Consider the following 20768-nt stretch of genomic DNA (forward strand, 5'->3'; position numbering starts at 1 on the left):
TGACAAAACAACAACCAAAATTTCTAACGAGGAGGAAATGACCAATTATACTGTAGTATACCCATGCAGTAGAATTAAAATAGTATTTTATAACACTTTAATTCGCTTGATTTTAACAAAATGGTAAAATACTAAGCAAAAAAAAAAAAAAAAAAAAAGCAGATTACAGCTGGGCGCGGTGACTCACACCTGTAATCCCAGCACTTTGGGAGGCCGAGGTGGGCAGATTACTTGAGGTCAGGAGTTCGAGACCAGCCTGCCCAACATGGCAAAACCCCATCTCTATTAAAACTACAAAAATTAGCCAGGCATGGTGGTGGGCTAATTTCAGCTAATTTCAGTAATTCCAGCTACTCAGGAGGCTGAGGTAGGAAACTCCATCTCAAAAAAAAAAAAAAAAAAAAAAGTTACAAAAAAATTTCTAAGCAATTAACCATGTTAAAGAATATGTACAGAAAAAAATTACTGGAAGGACATATGCCTGAAATTAAGCATGGTGATCTCCCAGTAGTAGCATGTTATAGAGATTTCTTTTTTTTTTAGGTTTTTTTTTAATTTTTAAAAATTGTCTACAATGGGTAGGCAATTTTATGACAGAAAAAGGTCCCTGTAAAAGCATCAGTTGAGAAGCTATCTTTTAGAAGGGCATCTGCATCAGGCCTGCTATAGTTTGGATGTCTATCCCTGCAAATCTTATGGTCAATCTTGATTCCCAATGTTGAAGGTGGGGCCTAATGGGAGATGTTTGGGTTGGGGGGTGAATTCCCCCATGAATAGATTAATGCCCTCCCTGGAAGAGGGGAGTGAGTGAGTTCTCACTCCATTAGTTCCCCCAAGAGCTGGTTGTTAAAAAGAACCTGGCATCTTCCCCTGTTCTCTTACTTCCCCTCTCACCATGTGATCTCTGCACACACTGGCTCTCCTGCATCTTCTTCCATGAGTAGAAGCAGCCTGAGGCTCTCACCAGAAGCAGATGCTGGTGCCAGGCTTCTTGTACATCCTGCAGAGCCATAAGCCAAATAAACCTCTTTTCTTTATAAATTACCCAGCCTCAGGTATTCCTTTATAGCAACATAAACTAGCCTAAGACAAGCCATAGAAGATTACACTGTATCATGGAAGTGTCACTGAGGCAGAGAAATTTACTGATCCCAAATGCCATGTGCTTCTTTAAATTCCCAGTTACCTTGCAGCTAGGGCACATGACTGTTTCTGACCAATTAGCTGTGACACAGAACACTTCTGAGTCCCTTTTGAGTAGAATCATCGAAGAACCAACAGGCTATCTTTTTCCTTGCTGCAGGCACAAAGATCATGAATTCCAGATGGCATCAACTCCACCAGCCTGGGTACTTGGGTGATTGTGTGGACCAAGTCTCTCTCCCTTTTCTCCCCCATACTACACTAACATGAGAAACTTTTGTGCTGAAATCACTATGGTCCAGTAGTTCTCAAACTTTGCTACTGACTATAATCACTTGGGGCCCTTTTAAGAATCCTGGTGTTCGAATATCTGGGGATAGGATCCAGGCATCAGTATTTTTTTTTAATTCCTCAAGTGAATCCACTGGGCAGCCAAGACTAATAATCAGTGACCTACTCCACTGGTTCTTAAAGTGTGGTCCCATCCAGCAGCCTCAGCATCACTTGGAACTTGTCTGAAGTGCAAATTTTCAGGCCCTGTCCCATCCCAGATCTACTGATTCAGAAACTGGGGGTGGGGTCCTACAACTTGTGTTTAATAAGCTCTCCAGGTGATGTTGATGGACAGCCAAGTTTGAGAACCAGTGACCTGGAATATCTAGAGTATACAGTCATATTTCCTTAAGCTGGTTAAATTGAAGATGAATTTACTAACAAAATTTAGTAGTGGTTTTGTTGTAACAAGGGATGTCCCCACTCTTAAGAAATGCTTATTTACTTGGATTCACCTTTGGAAATATTTTCACATATGCTTTTAAAAAAATGATTGTACTAATTCAAACGAATATTGGGCGGGGAAAAAACCCTAGGACTCAAAATATTTCATGGGGCCAGGCACAGTGGTTCACACCTGTAATCCCAGCACTTTGGGAGGTGGAGGAAGGAGGATGGCTTGAAGCCAGGATAAACTCCTGGATAAGTTTATCCTTATCCAGGATAAGACCAGCCTCGTTCTGGGCAACAAAGCAAGACCCTGTCTCTACAAAAATAAAATAAAATAAAAATTGGTCAGGCATGGTGGTACATGCCTGTAGTCCTAGCTACTTGGGAGACTGAGGTGGGAGGATTGCTTAAGCCCAGGAGTTTGAGATTACCATGAGCTGTCATTATACCTCTGCATTCAGCCCGGGGGACAGAACAAAATCATGTCTCTTAAAAAAAAACCCAAAAAATTCATTCATAGGTAGTCATGGTCAGTAGTTCTCAGGCTTTAAGATTTCTGAACACAGTGATTTTTTTCTAAATGTTGGAAGCACCAAAATAAGGTTGATAAATAATTTTGCAATGCAAGAATAGTTTTTAAAATTAAAACTAACACCATTACGTTCATGAAATGAGCTTTTAACAACAAAGACTAAGAAATGATATAATCCCTGAATAAAGAAAAGTCCATGATAGTACTATTAGTAAATTTTACATTTCACAGTCCTCTGTTTTCCATTTTGCTCAGATTGATGAAATCTTTGACACACATAGGCTCTGGTCCTCAGCCAGTATCTTGGAACCACTGAACTGGGTGACAATTAAGGCCAACTCCCTATTCCCCAGGACATTATGTAATACCCAAAGGCTTCCAAATTGTACCAGAAGTAGAAACCTCTAATCACTAAGCACTGCTCTAACTTTCAGCACCAAATTGTTGCAACTCACAAATTCTACTTCTTCCCACATCTCAGTTCCATACAGGCCTCAAGGCTTAACGTCTACAAAAGAATTCACATACTTCCCCAATCTTTAGTACCAAAAATAATAACTAAGCCAGAGCATGTTGTTACCAATGTTCAAAAGTAAGGCCCATTTATACAGACAGAAGTCACACCCTGTGTAAACCACGACCCTCTTCCCAGAATGACCCCATCACAATGCTAAAGGGACAGAGAACTTCCCTCCCAGGGAACATGCCACCAAGCACAAGCTCAATAATTTTTTGTCAGTTTCAGTTATGAGTTGGATGGATTGTCTGGGAGCCAAGTATGACATCTTCCCTCTTGGGCAAGGCTTGAATTTGGTGCTCACAGACGGGATCATGAGAATAAAGGGCATAGAGAGGCCAGTTGAGTGATTCAAAGGGTGCCGAGTCCAGATTTCTGTCCCAGTATGTTTTGCCCCAATAAGCACTACCTCAGATTTAGTCCTCTGAGCCTTGCAGGATTTGAAGGTTTCAGTGATTGCTACTGAAGAACAAGTTATGTTCTATGAGCAGTAATTCCATTAATTCCTCTTTGAGCATGGAGAGTAGGTCTTACGTTTATATCACTGATGCCTGACCCAGAGCAGGTTGCCAGGAACTGCAAGCTGAATGGCTCAAGTATATCCAGGCTGGCAGTGAACCAGCGAGATGGGAAGCAAGGCATTGAGCTGAGAATGGGATTCCCTTGGGGAAATTAAAGGCAGGACTATTCTGAGAAGGTTGGTGAGCCTGCCTTCAGCTGCTAAGAACTAATCTCAGGGATTAGGATGCAGGCATCCTAGGATAAGAAATATTTGGGGATTGTTTGGGGAGAGGGCAGAGAGGTCCAAAGACAGAAAGCACAGATTATTCACCTCTCACAATTGCCCTTTCATACTGAGCTGTGATTCCTCCTTGTGCTGGGAGAACAGGAGCCTAGATTGTATCTCCCAGCCCCATGGCAAGCTTTTGCAGGTGCTTAAAGCTGGATCGCTAAAGTCATTATTCCTTTCACTGAGTCCTCACAGAATTCCTTTCAAAGCTGGAAATCAAAGTCTGAGAGAGGCTGGATCATTTGGTGACCATCACACCAGGACCCCATACCACAGCCACTCAGCTTGTGGCAAGTGCAAGGCTTCCAGCTGTGTTCCAGTGCCCCCACCCCCATCCAGTGTGCTTATGATTCTCATCAATTTGCACCACCAGAAAAGGGACATGAGCAACTCATTTCACTTTTTATGGAAATCATCAGAGGCTATTGACTGTGGTAACTCTATCTGCTTATTACTTCACTGAAATCAGAATTTCAGCGCTAGTGGTTGGAAACGCTGAGCTAGGAGCAGGTAGGATGTGGAAGGAAGAAGTTAAATAATTAAATAGATGTAATACCTTTGTTTTAAACAATCCCTTTAATTTAGCTAAGATAAACATAATCTTTTATTTCCAGACAGTATCAATGATAAAATGCAAAAAAAAAAAAATTAAGAAAATGATTCAAATGGGCGGTTGGTTGCACATTGGAAATTTTAATTTGCCCAAAAGCCCAAATGCCAGTTTGCTGCTGACCTGAGGGTCCCCCTGCATTCCCTGGTGGCTTTGGCATAGGATCTCTTTTTCTTCCCTAAGGCTTTAGCTTCTTTCCTCCATTCACAGGAGCCCGATCCTGGAAAGCAAAGAAGTAGGCAGAGATTGCTAGTAGGCACAGCTCACCCCAGAGCCCAGCTTAAGTACGCTATTATAACTAAAACTTGATTATGGAAAGTCATGAGTAATTTCTGTATTATAACAATTATGGGACTCAAAGCCAGGACTCACTCCCTCAGTCAGTTCTCACGCTGATTTCAAGGGCTCCCCAGGGAATATGGTTCTAAGTTCATTTGTGGGAAAAGACGCCCTTCTCGAGGTGGCATTTTGTTTCCTGACCCCTGCTAGACCTAAAACCACCCTAAGGAGAGGGGCAAGAATCATCACCGGGTTGGCATCCAGTCCACCAGCTCAGAGCTCAAACTTAGGCGAGGCCCTGGGGCACCTAGACCAGTTGAGGGAAGAGAATTTGGGCCATCCAGGGCCTTGGAAGCCACCCAGATCCCTGGAAAGTCCACAAAAGACCAGACATGCCAAGGCCGCCCTGTTCTGCAGCATAGATGGAGAGTCCTAGTCTTTGGAGTCATCTAGGCTCAAAGGGTCACCACGTGTTTAGGATAGGAAAAACATTTCACATAAAGAAACCAACAAAAGCAAATGCACAGACATAGGAATAAGAACAGCACGGGAAAAGGCCTGAGTTCTGCCCATCATGCTGGAACAGAGGCTTAGGCTGGGGGTGGTGGGAGATGAGTGCCACGGACCAATAAGGGCCTGGTCCTGTTCCCTGTGGGACCAGTCCAGTGGCATGCTGTCGGAACTCAGTAAGTAGGCTATGTGAAGTTGCAGTTTAGGGCCTAGATTTACTACACAAGAGACATGGCTAATGGGAGGAGGTGACGAAAGCATGCCTAATTTGGGCAGGTAATCCAAACTGCAGCTAAGGACTCATTAAGCAGCATTGTTCAGGTGAGGGTCTACAAGAGGCCTAGGCTAGGATGCTGGCTATGCAGCTGGGGAGAAGAAACAGATGCCAAAGGTACGAGAAAGGATACTTTGAAAGAATTTGGTAACTGACTAAGGGAATCTAGCCAAAGGAAAAGGTTAATGAACTATTTTACTCTTGGGGCCTTTCATCTCTAAAAGTTTGATATGACTTATAAACCCTACATTTGTTCATGCAGAAATGTTTATTGAGAGCCTCATATGTGTTAGGCAACTGCGTTAATCACCGGAGATAAAAAGATGATGCCACCACTTGATGATGATCCATACTGAGAACATGCATAGGTAAACAGAGAATTACAGTAACTTGATAAATACTAACATAGGGAAAGAGCAGGGTACTACAGGGACCTGCAGGAGAGGGTGTTACCCAGGCTGAGGACTGCGGAAGCAGGTTAAGGAGAAGCAGGATGTAGGGTGAGTGTTCCAAGGGACAGCTTGTGCAACAGCTCAGAGGCAAGAAGAGAGCATGACACTGGAAGGACCTCTAAAAAGTACAATTATGGGTAGACTATGAGAGACCAGACCTGCTAGAAATGCCTCAGTGAGGAGTTAGAAATGCCTCAGTGAGGAGTTTGCCTTTTATCCTCAAGTCCATGGGAGAACCACAGAAGTGTTGCAAGTAGGTGAAGAGCAAAGACAGTTGCATTTTAGAAATCCAAGTGGAAGCTACTTGACAAACCAGAGGTTGATCTTCTTCAAGTATCCCTTAGGATACCAGGATCATGAAGCAGGTGGAAAGCCATCTGTCCATGGAATCAACTCTGCTCGAGTCTGCATGGTTCCTGTGGGCATCCAGGGCCCTCTACAAACGGTCCAAGAGGAGCTTGGACCAAAGGCTTAAGTGAGGCTTAGGAAGAAACCCACAGGAATCGTCATAGGAAAGGTTAAAAAATTAACAGAGTTGAGGAGCATTTCACCTCAATGGGCAGAGGGACTGAATCCTGAAAATCATTCATTTACTGTAGCCAAGTGGCTAAGAATGCTGTCTCTGTCACAAGACCTTGATTCTTACCTTTATCTCCCTACTTACTAGTTTTTTTGACCCTGGGCAAGTGGTTTCAATTCAGCATCCTCACCTATAAAATGAGAACAACTCTTCATACCTCAAAGGGGTTGCTTTAAGGCCTGAGAGACACAATGTAAAGTTTCTAGCATATATATTAGGAGCTCAAAAAAAAATGCCAGCTATTGTTTTTCTTTCATTAAACAAACAACTTAGCATCCTGGTCACCTTCTAGGGATGACAGATGAAAAAGACAAGCAGATTGCCTTGAAAAATTCCCAGTCTAACAGCCAGCCAGGTGCATCTTCAGGAGCCCACTTCAGTTCTTGGTGATCCACAACAATGGCAGGCAGCCAGGCTCAGGACTCTTCTGCAAGTGAGCTGGGCCCACTGGCCCCACCCAGGGCTGCTGATCCAAGGTCAGGATAGCCACTTCAGTGAAGTGGGGGAAAGCTGTTCTGCTTCCTACAGTACAGATCCCATTCAGGAATAGCATCACACTCTGCATCTACACCACCTCAAAATTAAAGAGCAGCCAGGCATGGTGGCTCATGCCTGAAATCCCAGCACTTTGGGAGGCCAAGGAGGGCAGATCACAAGGTCAGGAGTTTGAGACCAGTCAGTTCGAGATCAGCCTCTGGCCAACATGGTGAAACCCCATCTCTAATAAAAATGCAAAAATTAGACGGGCGTGGTGGCACTCTCCTGTAATCCCAGCTACTATTCGGGAGGCTGAGGCAGGAGAATTGCTTGAACCCAGGAGGTGGAGGTTACAGTGAGCTGAGATTGCACGACTGCACTCCAGTCTGGGCAACAGAGCAAGACTCCGTCTTGGGGAAAAAAAAAAAAAAAAAATCAAAGAGCAGAACAGAAAATGATCCCTGAGCCTTGGAATAAAACCCACTTTTTAAGGCACCTGCAATCTCTAACTAAAAACTGCCCTCTGGTTGCACAGAAAACAGATTCGATGGAATTCCCACCTACATTATATGTGGTCGCCTGGCACTGAGAGTAGGAAGGAGGGGTTCTGATGTCAACATCCTTCTCCCTGGTCACCAGGATAATATATCCAGATGATCAAACCTAGGGACTAAGAGGCCCCAAACAGTCAAAGATCTAGATTAGAGGATCCTTAGGAACATAAATTATGGCACCTATCCTGGTCCCTTGTAATGTGTTTTATCTTGCTATCACTTCCACTGCATTCTAAGCTCTTCATATTCCCAACACTTACTGTTAAGTTCAGCATCTTCTCTGTACAGTCAGACTTAAGAAAGGTCTACTGAACACTGTTGAAAAATCCATGGTAAAGATCCCAGTATCTTGATATCCCCAGGAGGCTCCAACTAACGTCCTGTACTTTGTATGGAGTTTGTGAGTCATTCTCCCCTCAGACACACACACACACACACGGCAAAACAATGCAAAAGGAACAATTTAGGTTAGGCAATTGGGACGTTCTTCCAAAAGCTCTAAGTGAACTCCCAATAGATAATGCAGAATTCACTTCTTAAGCTATTTGTAAGATGGTGGAAGCATCTAGCCTCTCAGCTCTGAAATGTGACAAGCCATAGAAGCTCAGACTATACAGGATTTCATGGACATGTTTACAACAACAACAAAAAATTCAAATAGGCTTAGTTTTTTTCTAAAACTTTTTCCTTGTAGCATTTAAAGTGAATAATTCTCGTATAACCAGGAAAGAATCAACACCCATGATACTGTCAAACCTAAACCATTTATCACACCTAAAGAGAAGATGCTCTGGTGCATCATGGCAATGCCTACATACTACTTCCCAGTCACTCGAACAATGAGTACTCAATGCTATGCTTTCCTAGGCCTCTGTTTTCTCCAGTTATGTAAATATAACACAAAAGGATGATGCACTTGGAAAATGTCTTAAGCCTGACAAACGGCATCTCAAATTGATTTTATTGGGGAAGACAAAGGACTGGGTTTCTAGGGTTGCTTCTAGTTCTGGGATTGTTTCTAACGGTAGTTGGGTGACTTTGAGTAATTCCTTAAGTAAGGTAATATTTTAATACAGAGAACATGCCTAATACTGTCCCAGACACCTAGTAAATGTTTGCTAAATCAGAAACTTTTACCATTGGCCTTGCTAAATCTGACACTATTCTAGACCCAACTAATGAATGGCATAGTAAGTGTCATTACCAGCAACTTGCCCCTATGTGACAATGGGCTAATGCATTCATTTATTAATAATGAGAATCTAGAAGGTGTTTTGTGGCTGCCCAGGATGAAGCAAAACGTCCCAGTGAAGTCAAGAATTGCCAGTGTTTCTAGAAACCTTCGTAGGCAAGAAGCTTTGCTTGCCCTCCAAAAAGAGAGGGATGAGGGGAACTGGAACACTTGAGCCACCTGTAGGGATGCATCTTTAGTGGGCACTATGGTTCATGCTTGTAATCCTAGCACTTTAGGAGGCCAAGGCAGGCGGATCACGTGAGGTCAGGAGTTCGAGACCAGCTTGCCCAACATGGTGAAACCCCATCTCTACTGAAAATACAAAAATTAGTTCCAGCTACTTGGCAGGCTGAGGCATGAGAATTGCTTGAACCCAGGAGGCAGAAGCTGCAGTAAGCTGAGATCATGCCATTGCACTCCAGCCTGGGAGCCTGGGTGACAGAGCAAGACTGTCTCAAAAAAAAAAAAGAAAAGAAAAAGGATGAATCTTTAAAATTATTTCTTATCTATTTAGTTGAGTTTACCTATCTACTTTAGTTATGTGGATAATTAAGGTGGAAAAACTCCCATTTCAATCTGGTTTATTAGAGTCATTGTTGCTGAGCCAAACGGAATATAAAGCCATCTTCATGGGGCTCTCCTTCGTCACAGCCACACTTACATAATAATCACAGCAGAACCAGTTTAAAGAAACAGTATAATAAATATTGCTCCAGAATAGTATGATTCCATCATGAAGACAGCTAAAATATCAGGTGATCTATTTGTGTCAGTTTTACGGAGAGCTTTGCATTGCATTTGAAACACAAAATGCCCACATACCTTAAAAATCAAATTCGAAGTGATAACTAAAGTAGAAGCATGCTTATGTTTTTAGAAGTATCTTTATCATGGAACCTGCATGAGAAGGAATGTTTAAGTAAAACCTAGCTGCTAAGTAAAAATTTAGAAAAATCATTAACCCAAAATACTATCTGAAGGGAGATGCTAGAATGACTTGCCAGTTAATTTTAGAACAGGAAGCTGATGGTCATCAAAATGAGAAAAGTTAAACTGAAAGGGCATCAGTGAACACTAAGTGGACCTGGGTTTCCTATAATAATCTCCAATTTCTGGAGGTTTATCATCAATGTAGGTCTCTTAAAAAATTGGTAAGAGAGCCAAGGTAACTAAATGATTTTTCACTTAAATAGTATCTGGAGTACCTTCTAATATTTGGAAAAATTAGAACAAAATCAGAAGCTATTAAAGCTTAGGTGATGCACTATAATTTCAGCAGTTTTTCAGGTCAGTATGTTCATTAAACTTGAATGCACAGCATATATATTTCCCTTCCTGAAACACTGGATTTAAAAATGCTCCTCTGTCTACTTCAGCAAAATCTGGATACATGTTATCTTTGACATTTAAACAGACTTGTCAATCAAACTATGAATTATAAAGTTTAAGATCAGTAAATGGATTCACTTTTAAATTATGCTAACAAATCTTAATTAGCATTCAAATCTTACCTGAAGTCTAAAATGTTTGACTGACATGCTTTTAAAATTATAAGATACCCAATGTTTCAGAGAATCTGGATAGGAGGTTGGAAACCACACAGAATCCTTCCCAGAGGGAGACGGAGAAAACAGAGCTATGCTCATCATCTGGGCCATCCTTGAGGATGTTATAGTACACTTGCTGTGTCAAATTACTGGAAGGGTAAAGGCAAGGTTATTAAGGAAAACTGACTTTAACTCAGTTTTTTAGATCATACTTTTGCTGACTTTATGAAGAAGACAGAACTAGTCCTTTTTTTTAATTTCGTGGGGGGACAGGGTCTTGCTCTATCCCCCAGGCTAGAGTGTTGTGGTGAGATGATGGTTCACTGCAGCCTCGACTTCCCAGGCTCAAGTGATCCTCCCACCTCTGCCTCCCAAGTAGCTGGGACTACAGGCACATGCCATCATGCCTGGCTATCATTTTGTTTTTTTAATAGAGACAGAGTCTTTCCATGTTGCCCAGGTGGGTCTTGATCTCCTGGGCTTAAGCAATCCACCCATGTCAGCTTCTCAAAGTGCTGGGATTACAGGCCTGAGCAACCATGCCTGGCAGGTACCAGTCTTATAAAGCTCATCACAAGGACTTACATTTCATGTGAATTCATTTAATTTTTACAATAGGAAAAGCAAGGCACAAATGTTTAGATGACATCCACGGTAATACCTGCCCACCTCACAAGATTGTACTAAGGACCCAATTACATAATACACATGAAAGCACTTTATAAACCAAAAAGATCTAAGTAAACATAATAAATGCCTAGGTTCCCACAGTAAACAATGAAACTATGATTCAGTCATGGCCACTGCTTTTATCTGCTTCTCAAATATTTATGGGACAGAAATCACTGGGAGGACCTGTCAAAAAGAGGGCTCTAATTGGGTAGGTCTGAGCCAGGGCGGGCCAATTGTCTGTGTATCTACCAAGTTCCTGGGTGATACCAATGCCAGCTTCTGGGGCCACCCTTTTGAGGAATTAGACTCTAAAAGATCATCCTAATTCCTGGCGCATGGTCAGCCTTAGAGAGTATATTTCCTGAGTATATTGCCGACTTTGGTTATACTTAAAGTGACCTTTGGAATAAGTCTGTATACTACATCCGATTCTGAATATAGTACTTTACAAACTCAGTATCAAAGTGTTCTTTCTTGGGCAACCAAAGAGCTAAAGGGCTGAATTTTAATTAGACCGTCTGCTATTCCCTTTTCCAGGACAAGAGTCAACAACATGTAAAAACATAGAAAGCTGTTTTGCCAGTTCACTATTACATGATTTCAGTTCATCTCAAAAGGGTGGTGGGAGGTAGGGAAGAACCCTGTACTTGTAATCACATCCCCCTCTCCAAAAGAAAAACCTGGATTCTCAAAGATTTCAAATTAACAAGAGAAAAACTTGTCTTCTCTATCTGGAGAAATAACATCTTCTCTATCTGGAGAAATTGGTCTCAAAATATCCAGGAGAACAAAACCACCTGAGCAAACAAGTAATTTGCAGAAATGCTGATGCCTCCTGATAGAGAACTACTCTAGACTCAGACCTGACAGAGAATAAAAGAGAAACCCACAGCCCCTGTAGGGCAGTGGTTCTCCAAAGTGGGCATGCATCTGAATCAACTGGGAGGGCTTGATAAAACACAAATTGTCACACCTCAAGAGTTTCTGATGGAATAGATTGAAGGTAGGGCCCAGGATGAGACTGACACTGAGGGTCCACAGACCAAGCTGAGGTTGGTCTGAGTCTAGCACTGAGTCTAGAAAGCAGCCTTCCCCCACATCTCACTCACAGCTGCACACCAGCACCAGCAGTGTCTAGTAGCACACACAGTTGGTCCCCAGTAAATATTTGCCGAATGAATGACCATTGTAACTTTCATTTCCAGGAACAATTTTACTACTTGCTTATGTATACTTGCTGCAAGTATCTTATATACAGATTCATTAAAAAAAAAGAAAAAAAAATTACACACATGCTGGGCACTATAGCCCTTAACCTTAACGGGTCCACAGTTAAATTAAACTGACCCCAATCATAGACACTAGTATCACACTTTTTCCTTATAATACCCAGACAGTTAAATCTTAGAGCCCTCTGCCACTGAAGTCGAAGCAGACAACTCACCTATCTAAAGAACCCTAAAGTAAAACCCTGTTTAGTCAAAATGGAGCAATTAATTGCACACATAGTCCTACAAAAAAAAAAAAATTAAGTAAAGACAAGAATTTGCCAGGGAGGAACACAAATACCTGTGCCCACACTGGAAACTCAAAGATGGTCTCCTTAAAGCCTCTTCCAGTTGCTGCAAACCAAAAGGCAGCCCAGAGAACAGCCTCAGGTGAAAATGCAACTAAATCTTTAAGGATTTCTTCTCTAAATCCTTCCACGTTCACTAAGCAAAGCTCAGAAAGAATTTTGGCAGTCATTTCTCTGTCTGATCTGCATGTTACCATAGTCACATTCATTCGGAAAAACAGGTGTTTCTGTTAAAATTAGCTGTTCCAAACTGCCAAATATTTTAGATCCCTATGCCAGCTTTAAAAAAAAAAAAAAAAAGCCCGGAGGGGTGGCTCACGCCTGTAATCCCAGCACTTTGGGAGGCCAAGGCGAGTGGATCACGAGGTCAGGAGATAGAGCCCATCCTGGGTAACATAATGAAACCCCGTCTCTACTAAAAATACACACACACACACACACACACACACACACACACAAATTAGCCGGGCGTGGTGGCGGTCGCCTGTAGTCCCAGCTACTCCGGAGGCTGAGGCAAGAGAATGGTATGAACCCGTGAGGCGGAGCTTGCAGTGAGCCAAGATCGCGCCACTGCACTCCAGCCTGGTCAACAGCGCGAGACTCCATCTCAAAAAAAAAAAAGTGTGTAAAATAACCAATCAGATGTAACTGATGCTTCCAGAATTATAAAAATGAGGATGGGGTGGGGGTGCGGTGAGGGGTAGGGAAGAAGGCAAATACACACATATCACATAATTTTTGTATTTCCTATCATCACCCGGAATGGATAATAAAGGCTATACTTAAAACAGGCAAAGAAAGACAGAGTCGTGCTTTTTTCTGGGTAAGTCTTATGTTTGAAAGACTGTTTTTGTTCCATTTACTGAGTTGACTATCATAAATAATGTCTTTTCTTTAAAGAACTTAGCCATCATGATTTCCTTTTCTTATGACCATTCAATGGGAGAAGATTCTCAACATTCCCTGGTCAAGATGATGTGCGTTAAGCCTGTGTAAGAAAACTTGCCTTCAGGAGTCAGAAGAACCCAAGGATTAATGTCTTAAGTTAACCCTAGTGTAGTTTAAAAATTAAGAAGCAAACAAAAAACAAACAAACAAACAAACAGGCCACTCTGATTTTATTCCTGGAACCAGTATCTCTGCTGACCTTATTAAACCCTGTTATGAAACAGGTCTGAGATGCTGCTTTTTTTAAACATCAGGGGCTATTTTAAAAAGAAGTTTAGCAACCTGGGACATTAGAGAAAAGTTAAAATATCAAAGACCTGTGCCCAATTCCCTTGCCTGGCATTCCTCACTCTGGCTTCTAGAAATCTGCTGGAAAAAAGTACAAGCAGAATTCATTTCAAGACACCTGCTGGAAGAAAAGCCCTGAACTTTATTGTATAAATGGGAGGTGGGGGGTGCAGGGGCGGTGAAAACACTTAAGTTTAGAACTTTTATCAACTTCAGAGGATAGAGATTATGCATGTTACATGACCAAATGTAGAACATACAGAAACACCAAGAGCAACTATTATTTAGGTAAGAGGTTTCAAAATTCATTTAGTGACTAGCTAACTTCATTCAAACAGATAGGGAAAGTTATTTTTTTTATTTTTTATTTTTTTCCTGGCTTGAGTTGTCCTGAAAATTGCTTCTGCAAGGAAAGAGTCCAGGAAAAAAATTGGCAATTCTTTTTTTCTTAATCTAATATCAAATTTACAGATTCCTGGCCCTTATTTTACTTAACGTTTGTTCCTTTCAGTTTACTCTTTGTGATCGGCACAGGATAAATGAAAATCAACCATATAATCAAACTCTATCATTACTTGTGTACATTCAACAAATAAAAATTTCTATACGCATGCAGGATTGTCACTGGCCCATGAATTAGAATCCCACCTCCCTTTCATCCTGAACCCCATCCCAACATTAAAGGGCAGAGGAGAGGAATAAAGATGCTCAAGGTCATTTTCATTTTTTAAAGCCTTCAAAAACCTGAAATTTACCAGGATTTAAGAGAGAAAAACTGCTCCCATTGTCATTTTTTCAAAAATGTAAGTACCCTACCACTTTAAGACTTTTTCAAATTTCAAATTCGGGGCGGTGAAACAGTCCTAGCCTTACCCAACACAGGTTGAAGACTTTTATACAGTGCATTTCATGTCCTTGTAATAAAAACAGCGATTCAAACAAATAAAATAGTCAATATGACTTTGTTCTCTCTATGTATTACAGTAAAAAATGCTTTCTTTTCAGATCTGTGAGAACTGCAAAGGTTTAAGCACAACAAATCCCAAGAAAAATGTAAATGGAACAAATCTAAAGCACGTACGAGTTTTTACTCATGTGGCCCTCCCAGGCTTCAGGCACTGTAAATAGATTTGTTGTGCTTTTAGTGGGAAGATATTCAGAATTTAACTAGGTTCAACAAAACTACACACTCCACCACCACTCACACAAAAAGACTCCTAAAAATGTCTACAGAAAAAAAAACTACCTTAATATTACTCCAAATTTCAATGAAAAGATTCTTCCAACACACAATCAAGGTCACAAAAATAAGCCCTTGGCCTACTATTATGTTGTGGCTCTAGAACGTTCTTAACAAGCTTTCCGTGATACTTCTTTCCTCTATTAAGCAGTCTAGGACCCTCTCTATATCTTTTCTGAAACCATGAGGATCTTGTCTGAATAGACCTGTGTACATAAAAGATGCTAACTATTCTCACTTGATATACAGTACTTTTACAGTTCCATCCATAGAGACTCTGAGTTGAGAAGACTGGCATACCACACAGGATTAGGAAGTGCTTTAATCTAAAAATGATAGGCAGAATACAAATCAGAATTCAAGCAGCCTGAGCCACTGTTCATGATGATGGAAAGATAAGTGGAGACAAAGGGAGCTAAATCACTTTCCAGGAAAAATGAGACAAAACCGTCCCAAGCACTCTACATAACCCAACCCCATTTGTGTCACCTGCCTTTGAAAATAGAATGTTATGCATAGTCATCTCTTCAGTTCTAGGCTGCTCAAGCGAGTACTTCTTGAGCAGTACTTTTTCTTGAGGAAAAAGTAGAAAGGCTTGGGAACTGGGGGCCTGCCTCACTACTATTGAAATAGCCTTCCCACAGAACCTTCCCATACATGATACACAGCATGCAAAATTACAATTATTGAAAAATCAACAATAATTGCAAAAAGCCATCTGAGAAACATAACATTTTAATAGATGAAATAAATACTCCAGTACATGCAAGGTAAAAACTTGACGTTGGGGGAAAAAAAATCACTCTATAGTGTAAATTAAAAAAACACACACTCACAGTAGCTTCCCCCCATTTGCAAATCACATGGCAAATTCATACCCCTTCCACACTAAGTATACTCCTAATTCAACACGATTGCTTAAAAAAAAAAAAAAAAGACATACAAAAAAGGTAGCTACATCCATGTCTAAGGAGTGAAAACTGAGGTAACCTTTCTTTTAATTAAAAACACAAAAAAATGAAATGAACCCATGACCTCCTTCCTGCCCAATAATCAAACTTAGTTGAGAAATTCCGGAAGACGGGCTGGGGTAGGGGGCGGGAGTGATAACGCAACCAGATGACACATTTTCCATCTTCCAGTCCCTACTGCGTGGGGCCTGGTGGACAGACACCTGGGCCCTCCAAGTGCGTGTGCAGGTTGTGTGCATGGCCCTGCCTTAAGATTCCTCTCGAGCATTTAATGTTGGGGAGGGTAGGCGGTTTCACCTATGATTTCTTTGGTATAAATGGTGAGGGGCAGAGTAAGTATCTTCCTTTAGTCTGGGGGTGGAAGAAGGGGTATGGGGGTGGGGTGCTAATTCACAGAATTGGAATTCACTGGCGGTAAAGTCCTGGGCGAAGACCTCTCCCTTAAAGCCTGAGATAGCAGGGTGCAGCCTTCAGACACGGCGCAGGCCGAGTTCCTCAACCTCTCCCTGTGGTCCGACATCTTGGCGCCCCCGTCGGGGTGCTGCGCCAGATCCCTGAGGCACTGGGTCAGGAGCACGCAGGCCGACACCACGCTCATGGCGCCGCCCAGGATGGCGGTCTGCACCGCCTTGCCCTCGGCGCTCACAGCTGCCGCGCGACCCAGGAACTGCGGCTCGGTGGCGAAGCCTACTAGGGCGCTGACTGCCTGCACCAGGGGCCCGCTGAACAGCGCGCAGCGGCTCCGCGCCAGCTCACTGGGCGCCACCTTCACCTCGCGCACGCAGGCCAGGAGCGCCGACGCGCTGGTGCTCATGCACTTGACGCCCAGCTTAAACTGCTCGCGCGAAAAGCGGTCCCGTGACTTGTCACTGGCCAGGGCGCACGCGTCGGTCAGGAACTTGAGGTTGCGCGACAGGCCCTGTGACACCTCCAGCAGCAGCTGCGGCGTCATGTCGGCCAGCGGCGTGGCGCGCAGCACGGCGCAACCCTGCTCCACCTCATGGCGGCAGCGCGTCACGCGGTAGCGGTCCACCAGGCCCGGCTGCGCCGGCTGGGCACCCGGCGTGGCCACAGCCGCCAGATAGGCCGCGTGGGCCGAGCACTCGGTCAGCGACACCACCAGGTCGCCCAGCTCCACCAGGCTGTCCCCCGCCTCCCCGAAGCGGCCCATGTTGAGCTGGCTCTGCACGTCGTGGGTGAGGATGGAGAGCCCCTTGGTGCGCGCGATGATGGTGTCCCGGCACTGCTCGAAGGACTCGGCGCCGGCACCAGAGGAGGCAGGGCCCTCGAAGAGCACTGGCCGCGCCTCGCTCGACAGCAGCAGCAGGTCGGCTACCAGCTGCATCTTGCCCTTGCAGTGATCACAGACGGATACCAGCCTCTTCCGCGGCTGCGAGCTGGTCCCGCCGATGGCGGTCGCAGGAGCCGGAGAAGCCGCCTCGCCAGTGGGCTTCCCGGCGCTGCCGCTAGCCATCGCGCCCGGGGGGCACTGGCATGCCGCTGGGGACCCCGCTACCACCGCCGCTGCCGCGGCCACTGCCGCCGCCCCGGCGGCCGTCGCGACTCAGCTGGCCAAGGCCGCGGTGCCTTCCTCGCACCATCATGCCATCCACCGCCGCGGGCAGAAGGCACTGGGCTGCGGCGGCGGGAGCCCGGGCGGCGCGGGGTGGGCCCGAGGGCCAGAGAACGCGGAAGGCTCTTCGGGGCAAGGGGAGGGGCTGCAGCTTTCGGCCTCCTAGAGGGCTTGCAGGAACCATGAACCGCGGCAGAGCAAACTCACTGTCCGCGCTCCTCGTCTCCGGGAGGCCAGGAAAGTCCCTTCTGCTGGTTCGCCGCCGCCGCCTTCCTGGGCATGGCCTGGCCCGGCCCTCAAGAGAGGTGAGGGCGGGACGGGGAAGCTGGGAGTTGTCCTTCCTTCCTTTCTTTGAAATCAAAATCCTTTCCTCGGGGAGGAGCGCGGGAGGCAGCACAGGCAGACTCTGCTGTCAGCCGCCGCGCTCGAGGCCACCTCGGGCTTGGCGGCGCACGTGGGCTTCAGGCGCGGTGACCCCGCCAGGCGGCACTTCCCCGCGACGGCGGCCGGGACTGGCTCTCCGAGACGCGCGGCCGCCCCGGGCGCATCTCCTGCCTCCCGCTCTCGGGAAGCGGCGCCGGCGGCAGCAGGGCAGAGGGTGTGGCCCGCGCTGTCGCTGCCGCGCCGAGTCAGAGCCGGGTGGGAGCCTGCACTGATTGCGCACAGCGGCCGCCCGGATCGCTCTCAAGCTCTCGCCCGCCCGCCACGCCCGGGCGTGCCGAGCGCCGCGGCGGCCCCTTCCCGCCTCGCCGGTTCACAGCGCGCGGCCCGGCGCCGCGGCGGCACGCCCTCCCAGACCGCGCGCCCGGCGGCCCGCCGCTGGCTGTCGACGCGAGTCCATCCCTGTCGCCTCCTCGTCTGGGGCCCGCAGCGGCTGAGCTCTCCCGAGACCCCGGGCCCCGCGCATCGGACGCCCCTGCACGAGTCTCCCTGCGACCGGGCCAACTCAGAAGGTCCCCGCGGCGCTGCGGCAACCGGCCCGGGCCCCGGCTCCTGCCATTTTTGTCAACCGCCAACTTCCGAGCGAGCCGGGAGAAACTGAAAGGAAGGGCGGGGGCCGAAAGGCAGAGGGAAAAACACCCGCTTCCTCTCCGCGCGCGGCTTCACCTCGGAGCGCGGCCGTGGCTGTGCCGCCGCCCGCAGGGTCTGCCGGAGGCTTTTCCTCTTCCCGTCCGCGCCTCGCCCCCGGGCTCGCCGCCGCCGCCTCGGCCGTAACCTCCCTGGAGCCTATAGAAATCTTTTGTGTGGCGTCACCGCCTTTCGTTTAAATCCCGCTTCCTCCTCTCGTCCTTCCTCCCGCCCCCTCCGCCGCTCCCGGATGCTTGCGCGATGCGCTGCTCCTCCCCCGGGAAGCTGGGTGGCTGCGGGGGACGCCACCGCCCAACGCGGACGCCACAGGCGTGGGGCCGGTGGTCACGGACCCCCCCATGGTCGTGGGCCGAGAGACTGGGGAAGCGGACAGGGGAAGGCCTGCCCCGGGCTGGGGGCGCTGCGCACACCCATGGGAGACCGGGGCGCAGCCGCCCGCGGGCATTACGTAAGCTCTTAGCCGGACCAGGGGGCTTCCTCCCCGCCAAGAGAGGAACTCTAAAAGGTGACTTGGCCTCCGGGCTGAAGGCAGGAGGACACTCGATACTGGCCACTGGTGATTTGTTGGGGCCGGCGGGTCATCTCGGTCTGCGCGACTTCACCAGTTTTTCCAACGCCCCCTGCCCTTTGTTGTGTTTGATCCGCTTCCGCGATGGGTTTCTGACCAGCAGTGCAGTGTAACGAAGAGAGGAAAAGAGCACTGGATGTGGAGTCCCAAGAGTAGGGCTAGATGCTTGCCCGTTCCTCCCTTGAAATATGCCTTATGCAGTGAGAGCGCGGGCTCTGAACCATACTTCCTAGGATCAGCCTTTCTCAAGCCATTTATGAGTTCCATGACCTTGTTAAGTTATCGCTCCAAGTATCCGCCTTCTCTTCTAGAAATTAGAGACTGTGCACAGGCTGCTTGAGTACTTGGCTCCTAAACAGTAGCTGTTAGAATTATGAGCCTTGATCAGCGCAGTTTGCCCCCTCATAACGTCTATTTATTCGTCTGTATAATGGAATAATAGTGGCTGCTGTTAAATGAATTAAATAAGACAGCGTTTGGAGGGAAACGTTATTACTCCAGTTTCACAGATAAGGAAACTGATGATTAGGTGCTTGAAATGACTTCCCAAGATCAGGAAGACAGCATATGGCAGGGACAGGAGCCCACGCCTACTCCCAGCCTCTTTTTACCGGACCTTGTTTTTCAGGAAGTGGTTAAAACACCTGGGCTACTCCCAGCAAAACGCCAGTATCGCAGTCCTGAAACAGGTACGCTAAGGTGCCCAGCCCAATACAGGCTGGGCGTGCTGAGCCAACGGAAATGTTTGTTCTCTGCCCCTTCCTAGAACTCCAAGTCACCTTTCTCCAGTCAGTTAAAAATGTTACTTTTAACTAGAATGACGTTTCAATTTATCGGCCATATCCAAGCATTTCTGTGAATGAACTGTGAGACATGCTATTAATAAATTAACCATGAACAGCAGGTTCAAACCTGGATGGATAGTCATCCTACTTATAACGTAAAGTATCCTTAAATATTTTTACAATCCAGATGAACCCACTTATTTTGCAAAGCGAGGTCAATAAAACTGACTTGAAATAGGAAGCAATTCTGTAGGATTAATTCCTTTCTTCTTCTACAAGAGAAAAAAACAAAAACAGTTGGATAAGTCAAGGTTTTTCCATGATGACGCAGGAATTGCACGTTAGTCACTCTTAGCTCCAAAAATTTATGAGAGGGAAGTCAGACTCTTCTGTGCCTAGTTTATTCATGAGGCTGCTCTAAGATCAGGGGATTTTTTTTTTTTTCCAAAGCCACTTAGTGCCCCTGGGGGGTCCTATTTTCCCTTTCTTCTACATATGCAGTCTGTTTTGCTGTTGATGGAAACCCACCCCAACAATGAGTTGTGTTACACACAGACTGTCCACTCTATTCAGTGAGGTTTGGTTTCATTTTTAAAACTGATAGCATTGTGTTCTTGGCCTTCCCTGCTTCATTTTTCAGATAGGGAAACTCCTTCTAAACTGATCTTCCCAGGCACTGCCTTCACCTTTCTTTAGGTTCACCTTTACTTTGTCCCATTGTTCATTCACTCCACAATCACTGGGCACCAGTCTTGTGCTAGGCACCAAAGTTAACATGATATGTAATATGAGGCCTCCGCTCTTAAAGATTAGAGTCCAGGGAGGGGAGTAGATTC

General features: G+C 45.7%; 1 protein-coding gene across 1 annotated transcript; it reads right to left on the reverse strand.

Annotated features, from left to right (window-relative positions):
• Positions 1–15663: 15663 nt before the first annotated feature.
• TLNRD1 (talin rod domain containing 1) lies at positions 15664–17402 on the reverse strand. The gene has a single exon (XM_011760531.3). The coding sequence runs from the start codon at positions 17389–17391 to the stop codon at positions 16303–16305; it is 1089 nt and encodes a 362-aa protein (XP_011758833.1). The 5' UTR covers positions 17392–17402; the 3' UTR covers positions 15664–16302.
• Positions 17403–20768: the final 3366 nt, after the last annotated feature.

This window comes from Macaca nemestrina, chromosome 7 (assembly GCF_043159975.1).
Source record: "Macaca nemestrina isolate mMacNem1 chromosome 7, mMacNem.hap1, whole genome shotgun sequence".
Lineage (NCBI taxonomy): Eukaryota > Metazoa > Chordata > Mammalia > Primates > Cercopithecidae > Macaca > Macaca nemestrina.